We start from the raw sequence: 22,759 nt of genomic DNA on the forward strand, positions 1-22,759 counted from the left end.
GAACAGCAGCTTCCTCAGAGTTAACACTTCAAAGGGCCATTTTAGTTTGCTGTGTTAGTAACTAGTCAGTCACAGGCAGCCACACGCTAAGGAACACCCTGCTTTCTCCTCTATGTTTCTCTAAATGGAACCATAATTTACACTGTAAACACCATGGTGTATTGAAGAAGAACCAACAGTTCAGACCATGAAATGCTCAGGAAACTGTTTACTGAGGGAGTAAATAAAGTGAGAAGGAGGGTCATTTTCTGGTAGACTTACACACAGTCAGGCAGTGTTCAAAATGCCATTCTATACTAGCAGTACGTACTGATTTGGCCAAAATGTAATATGCAGTATGCAAACAAAAGCAAAATATGCCAAAGATATGATGTCGTACTGATTCAGAAAAATCTCTAGTATGCATCGGACCAGTCTACCTCGCCAACTGTATCCCACAATGTAAAGCGCTGGAACGTCACAGCGGCAGTAGAAAAGGCAGACGGCAGCAGAAGAGCAGAAGGGGGCGCTATAGCTAAAGAAAGACAGAGAATGAGAGCAAAAATAACAGGAAAAGATTGCATGATTGGTCAAATGACAATTTTTTCTTTTTAATAAAGAAATTACACACAAAAAAAACACGTAAAGGATTAACAAGATAAAACTCAGTTCCACCCTGGTCCTCTGAGCCCCTTTATGTAAATAACATGAGTCTCCACTTCTCTCTCTGAAGCAGGCCTCCCGTTCTTAACTGTTGGTGAATACACACTCAGACGCAGTGCTACAGCGTCCACGTCATTGTTGTCCAGATTCTGTAAATAGAACACACAGTTAAACATGTTCAATAGCTGAATTTGTGGGAAAAAACGAAATCCTTACTGAAATGATTCTACCGACCTTAAAGTATTAAAGCATATCATAGTAAACAACAAAACTTAATTCACCCCATGCTGTTGAGGATTCTGTTCGTCCTTGTCACCTGAATGAAAGACAATACACATCAATCACTTAACTGACAATCTTTTCCTTTACACTTTGATTAGATTTTGGGTTCAAGCCATTTTAAAGTGTTTCATCATACTGACAAATTAAAACAATCAACCAAAAATAATAATAATAATAATTTAGCAGAAGTTCTCCTGAACCTGTCTGAAGTTTTCTCACTGTAACAGTCAGACCAATGATGACATTTACAAGGAGAAAAGTCACACCTCCCAGGATCCCACTTATCAGATATGTTGATCTGGCGCACACTGCTAAAAGAAAGATCACAAACTAAAAACTGTTTGACATGGAAAAGATGGACACCTTGCACAAGGACAGAAATCAAAGGAGACTCTTACTTTCAGAGGTGCTGTGGACTTCATCATGTGGCTCCATGCTTCCTTTTGAATGAAATAAAGGTTTCAGTCTTTTGGTCAGATTATTATAACATTTGTCCATATTCATACATTCACTTTGTCTGGGTTGTTGGAACACAAACACGAAAATGCAGTATGAAAAACAGACTTACCTTTGACATTTAACTGTATTACATTGAAAACAGGACGCCCATTTGTGTAAAACCCACAGAAATACAGCCCAGAATCTATAACATCCACTGGTTGGATTTTAAGAAAGACAGTGGAGATGCTGGACTTCATTTCAAATTTTCCATTTTGATATCCATCACAGTATTCTGCATCCGCATTACTCCCGATGGCAACAGAGACACAGCTGATGTTGGTTCTGTTGACCAGTCTGAACCAGAATGTCAGTGATTGATATTTGGACATATTGGAGCACAGCAGTGTGACGTTCTCACCAGACTGGACCTCCACAGAGTGAGACACAGAACCGGAGACAGAGATCCAGCCTGAAACACACAGCAGACGATGACAAGATAATCTGAAGTAACATAAAGAGAGACAATGTCTGATAGTAAGAAAACAGTTGAATAACTAAGTTTGCAGAGAAATAAATACATGTCAATCCATGGCAGTACTTACTGAGGCTGAAGAAAGTTAAAGCTGTTAACAAGGCGAAGTTCATCATGGCACATGCTGAAGCTCTGCAGACTGAAGCTTTTACTCAACTGTTCCAAAAAAGGAAGCTCTTAATGTAAAGAGGCGGGGTGTTTGGTTTTTAGTTGTTCTTGCTCTATAAAGGTAGCCACAAATCGGTTCTAATGTTTTACAGAAAATTAAGCAAAAATGTAGGTCAAGTATGAGACAGTAGTTCATCTAAATAATAAAATAAAAGCAGTACAAGAATAAAGATAAATGAAAAAAGTTTCTCATGCTAACCACAAACTCCAGTATTTATATTACATTTTTCTAGTTTTCAAATAAGGGTAGGATAAGCAATTGGTTTCAGAAGTATTTTTGTTAAAGTTATCTTTACATCCCAATAACAATTAATAAAGTAAATGCTCTAACAGAAAAATAGAAAAAAAAGGTGGTTGTGGTTGACGCAGACCTGTAAGAGCCTTAAAACATCTGTCGCTCTGCATACCTTCCTGCCTAGCTGCACGCTCTGCCCTGTCACACATTGGGCCTTTCTCTTTTTGCCAACATCTTGTTGTTTTCACTCAAATTTTAAAAAGCTGCTTAGTTTTCAACCCTATAAATATAGAGCACTTACATAACACGTACAGAGAACTTAATTCACGTAGTGTCTTCCATGACGAAAACAACACAGCGTTGCTCGTGGCCAGTAAGTACCACTCACTTTGTCAGGCCCTGTGGTAGGTTTGAAAAAAGGCCTATTATTCCTTCAGCATGGTCCTCCAAAGCCTAAGGCTAGCACAGTAGGCTAACAATAATGGCAGAGAAATGATAATGTTAATGCTGACAACAATGCTTTGCAATCGTTTCCTGAACATTCTCTGATGGACTCCTCCTGTACCATAAGTGAGGCCGTGCATATTCATATGTTTGGGGGAATGGCTTTGTCATGTTTTTTTGTTGGGTACTTTCATTGAAAATCTAGAGTCAGCTGGTTCAGCTGAGACATTGCAGCATCTCTGCCGCTTCAGGCCTTTCATCCTGCTTATCTAGCAGCTTGCAACTGCCGTACAATTCATATATAAGACGCACCGTGAATACATTTCTTTTCATCTAAAATGTGTGCTGCGTCCTATATGCCGGAGCGACCAATATACCAGTCTAGAAGGCAGAGAGGTATTTTATTGTGTTACGGTACATACTGTATTCACAGCAGAGGATCATAAAGCCAAGAACGTTCTTTCAACCACAGATGGACTTTTCCTCTGGAAGGGCTGAAAAATGAAAACTTTATGGAAAAGTTCAGGACCCTCCCTGATGTCCAACAGTAATCTGTAATTGGGGCCTGCTTTGCCATTTTCAAGGACCGACCTTGCGTTAAGGTTCCCTTCTAAAGCGGGGTCTTTGAGATCATCATCATCATCCACCTGTCTCTGCTGTTTAAGTTGTTTTCCAGCCCAGAGCGAAAGCTTTTTTATTTTTTTTATGTCATGCAGACGCTGAAGGGTACATTGTACATACATAATACATAGAAGTAGTATTTGATGTCTCAGGAATAAGAACTGGCTTGGTTTCCTGCTCTGCCACTGACAATTATTTGGCTGAGATTTCATGCCCTTCTGATTTCTATTGTCCAGGGCACCTTTCTCTTAGGTTCTTCCATGCCTCAGTTGTTGCTACTCGGTTGCAACACTGTGACCACACTGTGCTGTTCTTCCTGTGAATTAAGACGTGTGAACTTCAATCACTCTTTGACTGCTGCAGACCTCCATCTAACTCTCTATTAATCACCAAACATACTTTTATTTCCCAAATAGCTTTTGACCGAGAGAAAGGACATTTTGTGAACCCAAGCTTCGCATTAGGGATCAGTCATGCAATCGAATAAGAATCAGATCTTTATTTTAAAATATTGAACGGTTCACTCTCACCAACAAGCAGTACAAAAACTCATTTCTAGTTGCCTCTTGAGTTTATCTTGGGTTAGCATATATTATATTTGGATCCAACTCTCTTCTTCCTTTAGGTCGAAATGTTATTGCTGCATAGTTCAGGTCAGCAGAGGCCACATTCTGTGAAGAGAGTATTTAATGTATATGAGGTGGCTTGACATGATTAATGGTTATTCAACATATTCTGGACTTTCAGGCTGGTACAGATATTTATATTGGTTCATTGTTCATTTATGAAAAGTATACATGTAGTTTCAAGACACCTGAAATTTTTGAATATTCATGTTTTTATGTATACACCAATCAGCATTAACCACATTACGACCACCTGCTTAATATTGTGTAAGTCCCCCTATTGCCACCAAAACAGCCCTGACCCGTCAAGGCATGGCCTCCACCAGACCTCTGAAGGTGTGCTGAGGTATCTGGCACCAAGACGTTAGCAGCAGATCCTTTAAGACCTTAGTTGACTTATGAAAGTAAATGTAAAAAGTGGATTCACCTCACTCTGCTCTGGATTCTGTCCTTCTTCATGAGCTGAGTAACAGAAACAAAACATGTACAAAGTTTATTGATCATTGTCATTGGTCAACCTGAAATATTTTTTACAGCATTTATTAACACAGCCTGAGTGAATTTTCAAAAGCACTATATATCTATCTATCTATATATATATAGATATATATATACACACACAACGTAATAACGTACCTTTCTGAAGTCTTCTGTTTTTAACAACCAGACCAATTATGACCATCACGAGAAAAACAGTCGCAACACCCAGGATCCAGCTCACCAGCTTTGCTATTCCATTACTGTCCTCTAAAGAAAGATTATTACATTACACATTACACTTTTTTAATAGACTGAACATAATATAGCTAAAATGTTTAACCTTTAAAGATATTAGATGTCTGTGCAATGAAGGAAGTCTTGAGGAAAACTTACTTTTACACCTGCTGTCCATGCCACTGCTGCCGTCTAAGATATGAAGATGTCTTGATTTTATTTTAGCAGATTTACATCAAAATTATAAAATCGTTTGATGCATGGAAGATGTTTTTTCAAGACAATTATGAAAATAGTTTCTCCAACATGAACAGAAAAATCCTGACAAAGAGACAATGGTAACCAAAAGACAGAAAACACATTATCCTACCTTCGATGTTTAAATATATCCCACTGAAAATCGGACGTCCATCAAAGTAAAATCCACAGAAATACAGTCCAGCGTCGGATGAATCCACTGACTTGATTGTGAGGGAGATATCAGAGATATTGGACTTCATTTCAAATCGTCCGTTTTGATATCCATCACAAAATTCCACTTTGCTGTTAGACCTGAACAAAACTGAGACACAGCCGATGTTGGTTCTGTTGACCAGTCTGAACCAGAACGAGACAGATTCATATTTGGACATGTTGGTGCATGTCAGTGTGACGTCTTCACCAGCCTGGACCTCCACAGTGTGAGACTCAGAAGCTGAGACAGAGATCCAGCCTGAAACAGATAACAGACCAAGAGATTTACTTGAACATGAAGGTAAACAGCATCTCTTATTAGGAGGAAGTTAGAAATATAGCAGGTTGAACACACAATAATAAACTTAATATTGATGTTGCAAATAATTAAATACCAATACTTACTGAGGCTGCAGAGAAGTAAAGCTGTTATCAAGGCAAAGTTCATAATTGTGCATGCGATTGAAGCTCTGAAGTGTCCGTAATTTCAAACAGTGCACCAGAAAGAGCCTCTCAAAGCTAAGAGGTGGGGGCGTTTTATGTTGCTTTTCCTGTTACTCAAACTGATGAGAGACCTGCTGCCAGGACAATGAGCATAGACACAAACCTTTAGCTTTACAAAGTATGAGTTTTTTGCTAATCTTCACACTAGTGTACCACTATTATTGGCATTGTAACCATAAGTATGTATTACCTGTTGTTGATGTAACAAGGACATATGTTGTTGTTGCTCTCTTTGCCTGTCTCAATCTCACTTTTCAGCCCATCCAGTCGAGGCAGATGGCAGTTCAACATGAGTCTGGTTCTGCTCGAGGTTTCTGCATGTTAAAAGGAATCTTTTCCTAGCCAATGTGGCGAATGTTGCTAAGTGCCACTCATGGTGATTCATGTTGGGCCTCTCTTTAAAGAACATAACAAAGTGTACGGTCTAGACCTGCTCTTTTTGTAAAGTGTCTCGAGATAACTTTGGTTAAGATTTGGCGCTATACAAATAAAATTTGATTGATTTGATTGATTGAAGGTGTAACCTGATGTCTTTGTGTTGATGCACTGCATGAACTGTGTCGATGCACTGCATGACCTACATTTATTTCAGTATTTATTTTTCTGTGGAGCGGTGAGTATTTGTAATTATACATATCTGTATCCAACAATCATCTATCAAGGCCGAGCTCCTTAACATGCTTTTGAAGAGTTCATGCACTGTGTACCTTGGACATTGTCAAAAGGCAACCTTTAAAAATTCACACATTTGACACCCAGAGTAACAGCTCTCTAAATTTCTGTTCAATGATGTTGTCTTGTTGTGATGTGCGTTTGTACATTTGCATGCAGACTGAACCACCTTGTCATTTGGTCAGCTTGTGAAAAGTGATGGGTGAAGGAGGTAAAAGATGTCAGAAAGGGTTGATATATAAAGTGTGTATTTACCGCTGTAAGTATTTAACTATAATAATTCTTGATCTTTGGAACCTGCTCGGTGTTTCATGTGTGTGGTTATGGCTGGAAACCAGTCTTCCTGTGGAGTATTTTTGTCACCTCACTAGTGGTCAGAAACCACTGCAAGGTAACAGGAAAATAAAGAAACAAAGAAGCAAAAAAGCCTGTTATTTATAAATGATGTAAATGTTGCATTAGTACAAGATGACATTTCTTCTGGTCGTCATATATCTACACTTTGGAGTCTAATACTGTCACGGTGAGTTTGCACTGAAGTTTGTTGAAGACCACGTCATGCAGATGCTGAAGGGTACCTTTAAACATCTGTTTCACCATGAGTTGCATGTAACGGAGCAGACTTTGTTTAAAAATTTGGAAGATTACAACCCCCAGGTCCCTCCCCCTCTCTCTCCATGGCGCTCAGTCCTGCCTCCAAAGCCCAGCCCCAGAGGAGGCTATCATATGCGTGCAGGCTAGTAAGCACAGCAACTGAAGGAGCCAGATATACAATATGTAAAACCGTGAAATGACAACAACCTCAGCTGTTGTATTACACCACCAACACTATCAAAGCAGATATAACGGTAATCTACAGCTAATTCTATTTAGCAAAACCACCAGCGCTTAGTTTGCTAACAGAGACTGTGGACTTTTCCCCATTTCTCTTCTTCGAAGAAATTGAGCTTGACAGTGTGAGCATGGGCGGAGTAGGGGTGGTGCGCAGTGTTTGATTGACAGCAGCCTAAGAGACTGCTCGGCTCTGATTAGTTGTGTGTTTCAGGAGCGGTGGATTCTTACAAATGCCATTAGGAGCAGTAGGAGGAGCCAGAGGAACATGATTTTCTTTTTTACAGATTATCTCTCTCATGTACTACTGCATGTTGCAAGTGACAGTTTGAGCAAATATGACAAAAAGTTAGTTTTAATAATGTTACCTACTACAGCTTTAAGGACAAACTTTTGGAAACATTGCTGACCTCATTTTAGTTTGAAACTTTGTGGTTGCATTTCAGTGTGTGCGGGCTGAAACAGAAACAGCACAAGCAACTATTAATACATGAGGCAAAACATTTTAACTTCCTTTTATTCTGTGTTCTTAACATCAAAGAGGCCTTAAATGTTATTCAATGTGCCATTGACTATAGATCTTGTTTTTGTTGCACATCGGTGCAATTTCTTTCTGCTGCCTCAAGAAAACTGTTCACCAACAATGTACCTGACCACACCTCATTAGAAGACCTGCATGACCATGAGCGCAGAAATGGGTCCATTAAATTTGCTAGTTACACAGTGAGGGTGCTGGGCTTGGAGGTGTCTGTTGCATTGAAAGTAATACTCACACATGTATGAAGCGGCACAAGGTATTCACAAATAATGAAATAAGTTGGTTATGAGTGTGTCAGTAAACAAGGTTACCTTTTGAAAAGAGTATGTACTGCTGATAAGCTTCCAACTAAAGGCATTTGAAATATACAACACAAATATTGTCACATTTTAAGAGAAACAAGTAAAAAATGTGTGTGAAAGTGGTACAGCTTGTGGTCTTGAGCAGAGAGCTATAGGCCAGTCTTCCTGTGGCTTTCATCTCGGCTGAGACACATTTTACCACAGTGGAAAATGACAGGGGGGAGGGGGTACAAGACAGCCCGGGGTGGGGGACGATGCCTTTAAATTTTTCTTACACACCTCCCCTTTTAGGACATTATGAGTGTCTTTGCTGGCTTCTCCATCAAAACTAACCTTATGTTAACCTAATGTTTTTTCCTCTTTAGATTATGTTAAAGAAATGTATACCTTATTATATACATATTACAACGTTTGATTTAAGATAAAGTCATTATTATTCCTCACATAACCATGGCTTATAGACTGGGTATTTGCTGGAAATAAAATGTACTGCAGTCCAGAATTAGACTCTAAGTGATGAACCCTAGCCAGGCTTCAATGAACTTTGCCACCATCTGCCAGTTGCAGTTGAGCTGAGATAAATAGTCTCATGTTAGCATACAATTGAGGGTTAAAATAAGCACTAGATGCAGCTCCATGACAAAAATATGTCAGATTAGTTAATATCAGTATCACTGACCAAAAAATCGACCTTTCTATCTGTTTACTGTTTTATGAATGATGTTTTCACAATATACTGGCACATACAGATGATGTTATGAACAAAGGTGTTTGGTTTTTGGATATATCTTGAAGGACAAATATTCTCCCAACGCTGAGACTTTGCACTGTTGGGAAAAAAAAGACACTTTGCATAAGGCCTTCATGTAAGGTAATGTATTGTCAGGAGTTAATCGACTTATTAAGGATAAGTATTGTTGATCTCTTAAAAAAAAATGTATTTTATGTTTGTGGTCATAGCTGAAGTCTTCCTGTGCCTGAGCCTTTTTTTCACAGATACAGACAATGTTTTATTCAGCAGTTATTTGTTTTCTTCACTATTTCTAAAAAAAAAAAAAATCGAAGTACACTAGTTTAGTTTTCACCTCTTCTGTTCCTCATAGATTTAACTTCAGCCTCATGATTTGACTTTTAACTCAGTTATGCTCAAACCACATTGTCTTGTCTCTTCCTGTCACACAAGTGACGTGACCACAGACCATTTCACACTCTCTATAAGTAAGCTCAAAGTCGCAAGTGACCTTCTGACTCCTCCTCCAGCGAGCTCTTTTTCCACTCAGACCAAAGGCAGACAAAATAAAACATTCAATTGAATTACATTCATGTAATAAAGCAGTTCCAAACTTAGCTGCAGTTCCAGATGCTTCCTGTCAGGTGGCAGCATACATATCTCCCTCTGATGTTACCTGGGGTTCCTCTTGGTTGTGGCCTTTTACTTTGAGCTACATAGTTTAGGTCATCTGAGCCGGGATTCCATTAATCAGTGTATTAATTAAACTCAAAATAACAATCACTTTAGGAAATAAGGTAAGTATGGCTACAGCTAGCGTTTGCTTACCATTAAGTAAGCCAAATAAGAGAAATATGATCATTTTTAATACTAAAACAATTGATTGAGAAATGCAGTTATACTTTGTAACTGTACTCCAGACAACTATACGAAACAGTAGGGAGAATGGCTAAATTTTTTCTCAATAAAGTATTTCATAGTTAAACCAATGACTGAAAAAATTATGTTTGGGAAGAAGGGAAAAAGTATGAATCCAACTACTATTTGCTCACAATCAATCTAGCAAAATCACAAATTAAGCTAAAAAATTTTGTAATTCTTCAAATAAATGTAAATAATTAAGTTAACAGTGGGATTTGCAGTGGGCCGAGCATGTAGCTCTGAGGAACACCATCGGTCAGCATGATGGCGCTGAGATGCAGTGCCCCAAACTCTGTCTCTTGTGTTTTAAATGTAAACCCAGTGAAAGAGGGAGGTGTTGATCACATGGGTAACAAACACTGTTACACAACAGCACTTAAAGTACCCACACCTTTTTTTTTTTATCAGACCCAGAGGAGCCACTGCGACTGTAAACATTTTCTCTCTTCTCTTTTGCCTTGCGTAATCAGATGATCCCTCAAGATCTCCATGTGTAATTAACTGAATCGCTGTGCTATAAAGTTACCATATTACAAAATGGGTTGGTAGAATCACATTTGACTCTAATTTGACATATTCCACCTTCTTAGGAGGTACTACAGATCTCTTTCTATCAAAATATCCTGTTCTGGAAATTGTTTCTGTCCCGATCTGGTAAGTACTCTGAACCCTACTTCTTAAACTAAGTAATACCCCTGTATACCCAGGCAGTAACTTAGTCGGAATTTAAAATAATTTCTTGACTAATACAACTAGTAGATTGATTATTTTATATATAAGACAAATACATTTAATGAAGTAGGGAAGTTAGCTTTCTTAACATGCCACACTAAAAACAAATTGAACCCTGGCCAAGCAGATAATCAAAAAGTTGTTAAAAAAATTTTTTTTTCAGTTGGATGTTTCAGTGTTACTATTCAGAATGGTATATTTTGGGGATTTTGAGACTAGAAAACCACTTTCACATTCATCCACTGAAAGAGGAAACATTTTCTGTGCTCACCAACATATTGGCATGTTTAATTTTGTTAGTATTTTTGTTTCCTGAAACTGAATGGGACCTTCAAGACAAGGGTCCAGATCAATTTTATAAAATATGAATAGAAATAAATCATATAGCTGAAATCGAAGTAAATTAATTTTTATAAAGGCTGCTGCCCACCCTATAAAGCCATAACCTACTAAAAAAAATGAGCAATAGAAAAAAAATCACATCATTTCCTTTCTGCTGAGTCCAGGGGATTTAAAATGTCACATGGTTTGACCTTCTTTAGAACCAACCAAATGTAACCTCATTTTCAAGCGACCGCTCCTTGTCTCAAAACTGCCACTTCCTGAATACACAGAGACGATGCATCTGTATATGATCCTCTTTGGAGTATGTAAGTCTCTTCACATAAGATTTATCCATGTATGAATTAAATCACCACTAAAAATGCAATGTGAGCTTATGTTTCTTTAACATTATATCTTTTTGACCTAGTTCACCTGTCAGCAGTCGTCCAGTTGGCAGCAGTCAAGCAGGACAGTGGATTTATAACAGCTTCTGTTGGGGACAATGTGACTTTGAAATGCTTCTACGACAGCCAAGTGGCGATGCACTTCTCCTGGTACCGACAAACCGTAGGAGGTGGACTTAAGCTCCTGTCTACTGTTTACAAGTATGATGAACCGTCCAAAGTCTTTCCCTGGTTGCAGAAGAACCCTCGTTTCTCTCTTCAGAGGATGGAAGGGATCAATCATTTACACATCTCTGACGTCCAATTCTCAGACTCAGCTTCGTACTTCTGTGGAAGCTCACACTCCAACATAGTGGAGTTTGGCGACGGAGTCTTTCTAAGTGTTAAAGGTATGGTGCTTTTCTATTTCTGTGTATTTGACCGTAGATAAAATGCAGAGGTTGCAAAAGATCAGCACTTTTTTTCTTTGGAAACATGTTTTTTTCTGTTTGATCATGGGTCTAATTGGAAGATTGCCGGTTCGATCCCTGGCCCATGTAATCCACATGTCAAAGTGTCCTTGAGAAAATATTGTACCTACAATTTCTCCCAAAGGCTGTATTAGCAGTGTTAGTGCATGTGTGCATGTGTGTGTGTGTGAATGGCACTCTATATAAATGAGCAAATTTACCATAACACTTAGTTTTCTGCATATTAACTCTCCAATAAACACTTTTCACACAAAAATTACACATTAAAGATATAATCTCAAAGATGTTCATTTAAATAAATGTCACTATATAATATCATATAAGTCACTATCTATCGCCAGACAAGGTAACACAATGGTGATTGAGCCTATGGCCCACTGATGAAAGCCTTTGCATTTGCAGGATATACTGTTATTATGAACTGGGTGTCTGTGGGGACATTCATTGGAAAAACAAGCAGCGACCACTTGTGATGCATTGTCCATCACCAAGCAGTGGTTGGTCTGCCAGAGAAGGTAGGCGGAGCTAAGCAGCTTTTTTCCCCGGTCTCTGCAAGTGTTAAACAGTAATCTACTATGGCTGAACAAACAAAGAAAAGATCAATGACTACGAATACAACTTCAGAAATAAGTGAAAATTATAGAAAAAGAAACAAATTTGACACTCAGATGAAGAAAAAAAAAAAGCGACCGTCAGCGAGGAAAAATCAAGAGTTACAACCATAACAAAGGGAGCGAACGGTAGATGTCTGGTTATTTAGGACGTATGCACCCACAACTGCCTTTTATCACCATAGAACGAAACGGAAAAATTTGAGTTTATATCTTTAAGGCTATAAATATAATTCAGAATGCCTTTTTTATGTTAAAATAGAACTGATTATCTGTTTGTTCCCCCTGTGAAATGTAGGACATGCCAACATCAAAGAAATAGACCAAAGACCAGTATCTGAGACCATCGAGCCAGGAGGCTCTGTGACTCTCCACTGTACAGTCCACACTGGCACGTGTGATGAGGAACCTAGTGTTTACTGGTTCACACAGGGATCTCACAAAGGAGTCCTTCACACACTCGGGGACGGGTGCAAACAAGTCTCTACAGAAGGATCCCCTTCACAGAGCTGTGTCTACCATTTGCAGAAGGTGAACCTGAGTTCTTCTGATGCTGGAATGTACTTCTGTGCTGTGGCCTCCTGCGGGGAGATACTCTTCGGCAATGGGAGCAAGCTGCTTTTCAGGGATGATGCTGAAGACCAAATGGCACAGATGAGAATCTTAGTCTGGCTCTCCATCACTAGAAGCGGGATTCTCTTGTTCTTTGTTGTTACTTGTTTCTTGGTTTACTTCAAAAAGAGCAGAACAAGTCCTTCATAGTCCTTAGTTTGTCATTTCTCTTTTACATTTCAATTAACTCAGAATCTGTTACTGTTACTGTAATTATTTTTATGTTATTCAGAAAAAGTTGATGGCACAATTTTAATGCATATGTAAGACATACATTTTGTTTTGCTTATTGGACTTTTCTGAATAAAACTCAATCCAAGGCTTTTATTTGACTCCTTTTAGAGTGTCTTTATATATACATACAACACAATAAATGTGTTAAAACCACAAAAAAATCATGGTTAATGCACTGAGAAAACATTTGATCTATTATTTGTCAACCCACAAACTTTCGGGTAACCACAGCCCAACTAAACATCTGTGATTTTCGCCCACAAGCTGCCTGCATATAATAGAGATGCTCTGTGTTGTGGAACATCAATGAACTTCTGCTTCTAAACATAAAATCTGATCACAAAAATAAGTTCCTGTGTTTACTGACAGTATCGGGGTTAAAGTTACAGAGGTTCCTTGCAACAGAATGAGGACATCCTGCATGAAACCACCTGCGTAGCAACACAAATAGAGCAAAAAGGTCTCAAATAGGCACATGACCAAAGTTTTTCAGCAAGGTCTCTTCCTTTACTTAAGACCACTTGACTCCAATAAACAGAATGTTGCACTTCTGTTCTGCTATGACGATAAAATATCAATGCAACATTTAGGTCATAATAAAGCAACTGTAGCCCCAAAAAATACCTGATTGTTGTTTAATACCAAACATATTTTTATTGGTAAAATAAGATTCTTTGTATTCTCCAGATGAGATTAAATGTTGCTGGTTAAGGGACTGAAAAAAATGACTTAAACTGATATCAAAGGTGTGTTGTTCTGTTTTTGGACATTATGTAAATCACATTTTCTGCAGCCTGCGCCATAAATGAAGCAGAGATGCACACAAACTACATATGCTGCAGCAGTCGAGGGGACACAAGTAGCAAGTATTTTGGTAGTAAGGATTATTTTTTAATTTTGGAGAAAGTATCATTTTTAGGGACAGCAGCAAGACGATAGGAAGGTAGGCCACAGTGTTATTGGATAGATATGAACAGCTGAATATAAAACATTTGATATCTTAGAATGTGAGAATGCACGAGGGGAGTGAATGCAGAATAGAAGCAAAAGATTTTGAAGTTGAAAGGCCTCTGCCCTGAGCATTAGCAAGAACATCCACCCTTCCAATAAGAACAACTTAAGCCCCTTCTAAAATTAACAAACATGAGCTGATACGTCGCCACGTTCCGTCTTCCATGTAAAATGCATGGAAGCAGAACGGTAGGATGAAGTCGGCAAAACGGCTTCTGTGTAAACAGCGGAGTCGGGAACAGCGCTGTGTGTGTGTATTTGAAGCATGCGCTGTTTGTTCACACCTCCACATGTTTTGCTTCTGCAATGCTGGAACGCTATGTAAAAACACACACTGAGGCGGCGTTGCTTGGTCCAATGTAAAATGGTAAAGACTGCATGATGGTGGAGCTTTGTTACGGTGCTGCAGCAGGACCGCAGTGTAAAAGTAGCTACTCATTCACAAGGCAAAGAAAATTTGAGGTATAGTGATTATATTCAACAGTGATAAATAACGTAATCCAATGACAATGTGAAAAAAAAACACACCTTCAATGACAAGATGGGTGCGGTTATGAACAGCTACATGTTTTTAGCTTAGTCAGCAATGACTAAAAGTCAGCAGTTCTGTGTTTACAATGTGAAGGCATTAACCAGCAATAGCAAATAGTCGGCTGTCACAACCAAGACACTCATCTCAAGACACTTTACAAAAAGAGCAAGTCTAGACCGTATTGTTATTATTATTATTATTATTATTATAATTATTATTATAACATCATTTGAGCTTAGCCAGAATGACAAGTGTACAAGAATGACATATTAAAAAAAAGTTAAGGTGAAGGCCATAATCTGTCCATTACCCACTTTTTTTCTTTGTTTGTTTTTACAGTGTAATAACAACTGACAGCGGCAGAGAGTGACACATAGACAGCGATGAGACAATCAAAATGTTACTGATTTAACTGAAAGTGTGAAAAGCCCACACTTTGCTGATGCGTTTCTTTGTAATGACCAGGATATTTAGTGAGAACAGTAATGAAAAGGGAATTGAATGATCTGTGTTCGTTACAACAGTAGCCCTGGCTAAAATTTATTTAGATATAAGCTCCGCTCAATGGGGGATCGATTTATCCTGTAACACTTTAAGATTTGCTTAAAATGTAAATAAAATGTATTATTATTATTAAAGATATAAATAATATTGAAAAACATGATAAATCAGTAAAAATGTTAAAATATTGTTAAAATATATATGATATGTGTGTTAAAAAGCTAAACATGTAAGTTATAATAAGAGTTTTTAATATTCTTACTGTATATTTAAATAACATGTTTAATATGTCTTAAAGAGTTTTAATATATGTTTAGTTTATTTCGATGTAGCCTACATGAGCCTGCACGTGTAGTCAGCTTTCCAGCCTACCTTGATTAGAAGTATAACCTGTCAATCTTTTGTTTTCTTTAATCTGAGTGGGTGGTTCTAAAGTAACAGCCAATCCAAGTCCATTGCCACGTAGAGGTGTGGGGCTTAGCCGTAAAATGCTAGGTATGGAGCATCAGAGACAAGCAGAGGTGATTTCGAGTAAACTTGGAACATTGAACAAGAGCAACAATGGTTCATAATTAAGTGGCTGACAACCAGTTGTCATGGGATTTGGACTATTGTTTTCTGTCAGAGGTATTTATGAGTTTGTGTATGGTTAACTGTGACTAAATGCTATGATGTAAAAACCGAGTTGAATTGCTAATCGCTATAGCTTTACATTTGGGACAATTGGTTAATACAAGCTAATGCTAGATAGTCATGACATGGTGCATGGACTTGGTTATTTAATGTATCTGCTTAGGGGACGGACATGTTTGAGAGAGCGGCTGTTTCCCTCCTGCTGAGGCGCAGACTGTCGCTGCTGTTTCTGCTGCGCTCTACTGGCTGTCCATTGCATCCAGCTTTCCCTTCTTCTATCCCCCTCAAACACCCCCTGAATATTCCCCGGACTCGTGACTACTTATTTCCTTGCACGGGCATTTTTATTTCTGTTTACATGAAGTGAAGCGGCCATCACAGTTTTTAGGCCTTAACGCTCCCAAGCTACAACTCAGGTCTGCAACTGTGGTTTTGTTTTACTTTGATTTGCGCTGCAGAGTAACCCCTCGATTCCACAGGATCCGTCTCTGGCACGTTCCATCTGCGATTTCTCAATTCTCATGCGATAATGTAGTTCTCCCGCGATCTTGTGATCTCGCGAGGTGGTATCTAGTTTCCAAGTCATTAGAAGTGATCTTGTGATCTCGTGAATCCAGGTGCTTGGGCCAGCGCTCCGCTGCGCTGCAGACCGGACACGCTTCCTGTGGGCGAGGGCTCATGCCGTTGACGGACTAGAAACGCGGTGCAGACAGAATGCGCCGGAGACAGATCTTGTGGGATCAAGGGGTAAGAGTGTGTGTGTGTGTGTCAGCAACTATATACAGGTAAAGGAACTGAAATTTGACACATTCCTCCAATAAATCGTGATAAAATACTTGAAATACGACTAGAAAAAGAAGGGACTCTGTCCTCTTAACCATGCAGCTTAATCATGGCATCCAATTTTGCAAAAGATGTAGCACTTACACTTAAAGTAGCAGATACTCTCTTTGATTACTCCTCTGCGTGAAAATATAAAGACATGAAGAGACAGACTCTTAACAACCATATGTATAGAGCTAAGGAAGGAAGACAGACCTGGTAATAAAATTAGTCAAAACACTGAGGAAAAGGAAACTTGCACATGAATAATGAGTTATTGGTATTGGACTCTCAAAGAATCAATCTGGAGAATATAAACTTCATGCGTATTTAGTGCTAGTCCTACACTCCCACAATAAAACCAAGAAGCACCTGTTCACGAGACTGGTATTGTCCTGGTATACACCTGCTTTTGGCTTGTGCTAAATCAACTATTTGGGCTGTGTTGCAACAGGCTGCTTATACTTTTCTTTGCATTTCAATATAAGCGTACATGCTATTTATTTGTGCGTATGTGTGTGGTTACATACTTCAAGCCACCCTGCATAAGTCAGTTAGTCACTCCAGTTAATGAAGTCTGCATCTGCCCCTGCTTCAGTGTCTTAAAAGACATTTTACAACTGTGGTCATAGGCTTGTAAACCCTCTAATCTCCTATAGTAAAATTGTCACTGTTTGCCTTTGAATAGAAATTGAATTGCAAGACTTTAACATTGTGCCTCATGTTTTCTCATGTCAAAGATCGAGGTAGATGTGGATATGATCAACAGCTCAAATTCAGAGAACTGTTGACATCCTGCCTTTAACCACAGAGAGAAGAAATGGCAGGGTCTTACATCTCCTCTCTGTACTGTTTACTGAAAAAGGGTTATAAGAAGCTTCCTACAAACCCCTCCTGGTTTGTGGCAGTGTGTACAACAAACAACCTACAAAGAATATTCTGTGACGACTTTTCACCTTGCGCTGTATACATATTGTTCATGTCATGTCAGGGATGCAGGTTTGGTCAGACTTGTGAAAACTCATTGTGTAGACATAGAAACGTTGTCAGTGTAGTTCTTTAACATTTGGCAACAGTTTGCAGCACTGTGCAATAACAGGGAACAACAACTCTGACACTTTTAAAATGTCTATCGTTGGCTCTTGGCTTCCGTCTGAGCAGCCGCAGGCTGTGACGTGGAAGCCACAGGTCAGTCTTCCTGTGTTCAAGCTGGGACTGAAGTTTCCACCCACAGAAACGTGTTCTCAATAGTTCACACTTTTATCACCACAAGATTCAAAACAAAAGTCAATCACTGAAAGCTGGCTAGTTGAAAGGCTGCACCCTCAGCTAGCATTTCTGGTTAGAAGAAAATGTTCATAGACTAGAGGGGATTTTTGAAGATGCTCTCTCTCTCTGTCTGCATCAAGAATAGTACATGTATGTCTTTTGGCACACACACTTGTTAATCCACCATGATTTTACTTTCTAACCAAAATTAGATTTTCTCTACAATTTTTCATACTGTATTAAAGGGTATTTTACTGGATTATGAATCTGTCATTTGTGTGTACACAGCAACTGAATACAGTGGAGGAAGGAGAATTTGTTTGTCCTGATAAAAGATTTAAGTCCTGTGACTCCTGAGTCACTCGCGAGCAGCGGTGGCAATACTTTTGCCATGGCGGGCCGATGCTGCAAAATCTATATGGCGGAAACACTGGGATAGACAGACCACATGTAAAGTTTAACCTTTTGCAAGATGAAGTCATTTATAATACTGGCTATTTTCCTCCACAACAATGTAGTCTTTCATTGACTTCTGACACTTACTTCTACTTCAATACCTTGACCCATCAGCCTCCTTAATGGAGCAGTCACTTGACTCTACCAAGCCACAAATGGCCAAAGTAAACTGACTGCTTTTGACAGTGGTAAAAATCTAGCCAAAGTACTGATGACTGGCCAAACTCAACAGTTGGCACTAACACTTGTACAGGCAACGAGAAAGGCCTGTACAAGTGCCTTAAATTTTTCTCTCTTAAAAGTGGGCTGCGTCCTATATAACGGTGCGACCAATATATCAGAATAAACTGCAGAGAGGTTTTTTATGGTGTTACAGTATGTTACCCAGACGATGGGGCTATAATCTAGCTAAAGCTTTGTCCCGGACATGCGCAGTCATGATCACCAGTGCAGCTGCCATCCTCACAACAATCAACATTACCGAAGCTCAACTATGGCACCTGTAGCTAGCAGGATTGCAATCTGGACATGGCAAAAACAGATGGTAGGCTGTAATTTGTGTGAATGTGTTTCAAATGAAAATATATTGAAATAGTGTTGAAATAACTTGTATACACATTTTTATTAATAAATAGCTATACCAAGACCACAACTGTGAGGATATCACTAAGTTGCCTGTGCATTGTTTGATTTATACCGTTATTTCTGTGCTTGTGTGCAAGGCGTCCTGTGCATTGCTTATAAAATGATGGTGGTGATGATGATGATAAGACAGGCCTCATAAATCTATGTGGCTTATATATATAAAGTAATAAAAAATAACTTTAGATAACAGTTTATGTAGACGCCTCTGCCATCAGTGTGTGAATGTGTGTGTGAATGTGACATGTAGTGTAAAAGCAGCTTTGAGTTGTTGCAAAGACTAGAAAAGCGCTATATAAGTACAGTCCATTTACATTAGATGTTCCTTTGCGAGGCCAAAAGCATCTGGCACGTTACTTTTTGAATGCACAGTTGCAGATTGAAAAATATATAAGCTTAGATACGGAAAAGAAAAATACACCCCGACCCCATTTCTGTGGAATTACCTCAAAGATTTTTATTTCAATGTTATGTTACAAAAATGAATTGGTTAAGGCAAAAATGGTTAATTGGATTTCAGCTTCGTAAATGTGACCATGACTACTTTTTTGGACTTAGCACTTAAGGTCCAAATGTCCCAAAAAGTCGTTATTAAGTTTATTTCTCAGGGGCAGTTCATATTATAAACATTATAAATATGCAGAAAGAAAGTTTAGAAAATACTACAGAGGTAAAAATCAATAAACATGATTCAAACTATAACTATAATCATGTAAAGCAGGTCTATTATAGTATTCAGAACACAGACATGGGCAACAATAAAGCAGATGATGATAACAGCATTTGACATTTGGATATGGAGTTAGGCCTTTATAAAATGTACAATTATCTGATTGAGACGTGTCAGTTTGGGGTTTTACTGTAGTTTGCCTGTTAACAGTCAGTCCGTATGTTGAAGACAAACTACCTGCATGTAAACTATGATAGAATGATGGAGTAATATTTATTTTCAACTTCCGTGTAATCAGTTTGGTATGAATGTTGTCTTTTCTAAAGAAGGACCGAACTGGATTTTTTTATGCATGTAAACTTATCAGTAAGTTTATGCAGTAAGTTACTGTTGGTGTATCTAGTCTCATGGCGAAGACTTAATGTGGACACTCCAGTGATTTCAGAGAAGAAGGAGGATTTTTAAGTTTTGTTGAACTTGTTTTGTTGTTCCTTGCATCGTTCCTAGACCTCACGACTAAAGTGAGGTCATGACATGGTCATATTTTCCAGCCATGTCGCGGTGGCAGCAGGCCTAGCAAGGTGACCCAGATGTTCCTCTCCCCAGGAGGTTTACCAGCTCCTCCTGGGGGATTCCAAGGCGTTCCCAGGTCAGACTGGATGTATAATCCCTCCAGCTAGCTCTGAGTCTGCCCTGGGGTCTCCTCCCAGTTGGACATGCATCCTGACCAGATGCATGAACCACCTTAATTGGTGGTCATATTTTACAAATAGCATATTCACTACCAGTCAAAAGTTCGGACACATTTTCTCATACAAGTGAATGGGAAAGTGTGTCCAAACTTTTGACTGGTAGTGTATATACATTTGATTTTAGCAAGTTTTGCTATTCTATCTGTCTTCATTTTCCCTGGTTTGTTTTACTGGAGACAAAACTTCCTGTGTCTGTTGACAGTGTCGGATATCAGAATAAACTATAGAATCTCCACTGTTTTTCACTTTAGCTTGTCTGGAGGGGAAGCTTCCAGGGGCTGAAGACACAGATGCATAGATTACTCCATCATTAGTCTGCGAGAAAAATATATTGAAAGAAAAATATATTGAAAGAAAATTATATTTGCGCCAAACCCACATACACAGACATAAAATCAAAACGAAATGCTCAGACTCTTACCGGACTGACTTCAGAACTTCTACTAGCTACCTCTGAAGAAACAATGACAGAAAATGATACTTAATGCTGCAGAATGTAAGAAAGTGGATCTGATTCTACTGCTGATGTACAGCTGATCAATACAACATTTATTTTTAAATACCTGCAGAATCTTTCCTCCGACTCTTGCAATGTAGCCATAGAAGAACGAGTGCCACAATCCCAAGTATGATGTTTGACAGCATCAGAGCAATAACAGTTGGACTTAGGTTGCTGTCTGTGTTAAACAGAAGAAATAAACAATTGGTGCTTAATACGGCAGTGCAAATACGCCGATGTATTCTATGATTTGACAAACTGACTGATCTTTTTAGTAGCCTTTGGACCTAATCTAGGAGTTAGCATGTACCATATCAACTTTGTAAAAGTGAAAATCAATGTGGAGCCCAACTCAACATATGTCAAAATTCAACATTTGTCATTCTAAGAGTTTATTTCAATGTTAAAATTTGTCTAATTTGTTAGAGAAAGGAACAATGTGCAGTAGGCAGTTTCCTCTTACAGTGAATATTAATCTGGGTCCCATTCCCAAACAGGACGTGTCCACATGAAGTCACAACACAGTGGTAGGTTCCAGCATCATCAGAGCTGAGGTTCTCTATGAGAAGGTTGTACACACAGGTAGAATTTCCACTCTCAGTACTCTCACACGTGTTGTTTTTAAATCCAGCCGAGTAAATCATTTGTGGAGCAGATTGATGAGAGTTTTTCATCCACATGACACTGGTGTGTTCTGCTGCACAGTGGCCAGTGTGAACGGAACAGCTGAGAGTCACAGAGTTTCCTGGTTGGACTGACGGAGACTCTGGCTGCTGGACAACAGAGTCACTGATCATGTTTGCACCTTAGGAAACAAACCACACAGCTGTTATCTATAGAATTATGTTCACTTTTGAGTAAAATTTCATGCATTTAACTCCAAACCGTCAAATACAACAGTTTGGTTATAACCACCAAAGCATGATGCTGTATGTACCCTGTAGGTCTATTTCTGGACCCTGTCCTTTAGCTTTTAATGTGGCATTGATTTGGTGATGTAGTATATAGAGCACAGAAGACTTCTTAGAGAACAGGGTTTGATTCATGTGTAATGCATGTAACATTGTGTATTAGCCACACAACAAAAGTAAGATATGTAACTAGGGTTACGTTAATACTATTCAGTAGTAGTTTCAGAGCCTAAACATGACCTATTCTTACTGTTAGAACATGTTAATGATTGTTGATCATCCAAAAGTCATATATTGAGTACTTTATTTTGAAATCTAATAAGACAGGACACATTTAATATTGCTAACATGCTGATCTCTGCATGTGCAGAACTGATGGTAGAGAGGTACCGAGTTAGTCACATTTTAAAGCTTAGGGCTACAGACCAAGCTGCCATTTATGATTACTTGATAATAAGAACGTGTTGCATTTCAAATGATCAAATAATACACTACAGAGAATGATGATGATTACCTTTCAGCATCAGAAAGGTTCCTGATCCAAATTTAACCTCGTTTAAGTACATCGCTCCACAGAAGTATGTTCCAGTGTCCTCCCATGTTGTTTCAGATATACTCAGATAACTGTTGACTTTGTCAAAGTTCAGTGAATAACGGTGAATAAATTTATCATCAAATATTCTCTGATTATATTTCAGATTGAACGTTGCCACAAGCTGTAGTCTCCTCCCTGTAGTCACTTTGTACCACACTCTTTTATTCATTTCACTCTGTATGTGACATCTAATAGTAGCTGAGTCTCCGAGCTTCACTGATTGGAAAGAAACAGGCTGAGAGATGTCACTCAACTGTGCAACACCTGAAACATACAGACAGGATGTGTTATCAGCTTTGTGTGAAGACCCTCTGAAATATTCTGTAAGTGGATTTTTGTTACTCACACAAACTCCAGAGCAGGAAACTATTCACCCAGTACAGCATCATCTTGTCTATTTCCTTTCCTCAGCGGTTCTCACTT

At 38.7% G+C, this 22,759-nt stretch overlaps 3 protein-coding genes and 1 gene segment (V, D, J or C); 1 reads left to right on the forward strand and 3 right to left on the reverse strand.

The window, feature by feature from the left end:
* Positions 1-395: 395 nt before the first annotated feature.
* Positions 396-2,013, reverse strand: LOC138601143 (uncharacterized). The gene is made up of 6 exons (XM_069672725.1): positions 1,968-2,013; positions 1,493-1,834; positions 1,125-1,235; positions 924-958; positions 749-791; positions 396-514 (listed from the first exon to the last, which is right to left on the reverse strand). The coding sequence occupies exons 1-6, from the start codon at positions 2,011-2,013 to the stop codon at positions 396-398; spliced, it is 696 nt and encodes a 231-aa protein (XP_069528826.1).
* Positions 2,014-4,296: 2,283 nt separating this feature from the next.
* On the reverse strand, positions 4,297-5,606 carry LOC138601144 (immunoglobulin lambda variable 6-57-like). The segment is given in 5 exon segments: positions 4,297-4,341; positions 4,419-4,453; positions 4,628-4,738; positions 5,076-5,417; positions 5,564-5,606. Coding segments are annotated over 5 exon segments (576 nt in total).
* A 4,554-nt stretch (positions 5,607-10,160) lies between these two features.
* Positions 10,161-13,123, forward strand: LOC138600913 (immunoglobulin kappa light chain-like). The gene is made up of 4 exons (XM_069672457.1): positions 10,161-10,310; positions 10,931-11,038; positions 11,140-11,505; positions 12,496-13,123. The coding sequence occupies exons 2-4, from the start codon at positions 11,008-11,010 to the stop codon at positions 12,957-12,959; spliced, it is 861 nt and encodes a 286-aa protein (XP_069528558.1). The 5' UTR covers positions 10,161-10,310; positions 10,931-11,007; the 3' UTR covers positions 12,960-13,123.
* A 3,109-nt stretch (positions 13,124-16,232) lies between these two features.
* LOC138601145 (signal-regulatory protein beta-2-like) lies at positions 16,233-22,725 on the reverse strand. The gene is made up of 7 exons (XM_069672726.1): positions 22,683-22,725; positions 22,256-22,600; positions 21,294-21,635; positions 20,895-21,008; positions 20,753-20,784; positions 20,503-20,646; positions 16,233-16,412 (listed from the first exon to the last, which is right to left on the reverse strand). The coding sequence occupies exons 1-7, from the start codon at positions 22,723-22,725 to the stop codon at positions 16,233-16,235; spliced, it is 1,200 nt and encodes a 399-aa protein (XP_069528827.1).
* Between the last annotated feature and the right edge of the window lie 34 nt (positions 22,726-22,759).

The sequence above is a fragment of the Semicossyphus pulcher genome, unplaced genomic scaffold (genome assembly GCF_022749685.1).
Source record: "Semicossyphus pulcher isolate SPU_LCO1_2020_fin unplaced genomic scaffold, fSemPul1.0.p SCAF_21, whole genome shotgun sequence".
Taxonomy (NCBI): domain Eukaryota; kingdom Metazoa; phylum Chordata; class Actinopteri; order Labriformes; family Labridae; genus Semicossyphus; species Semicossyphus pulcher.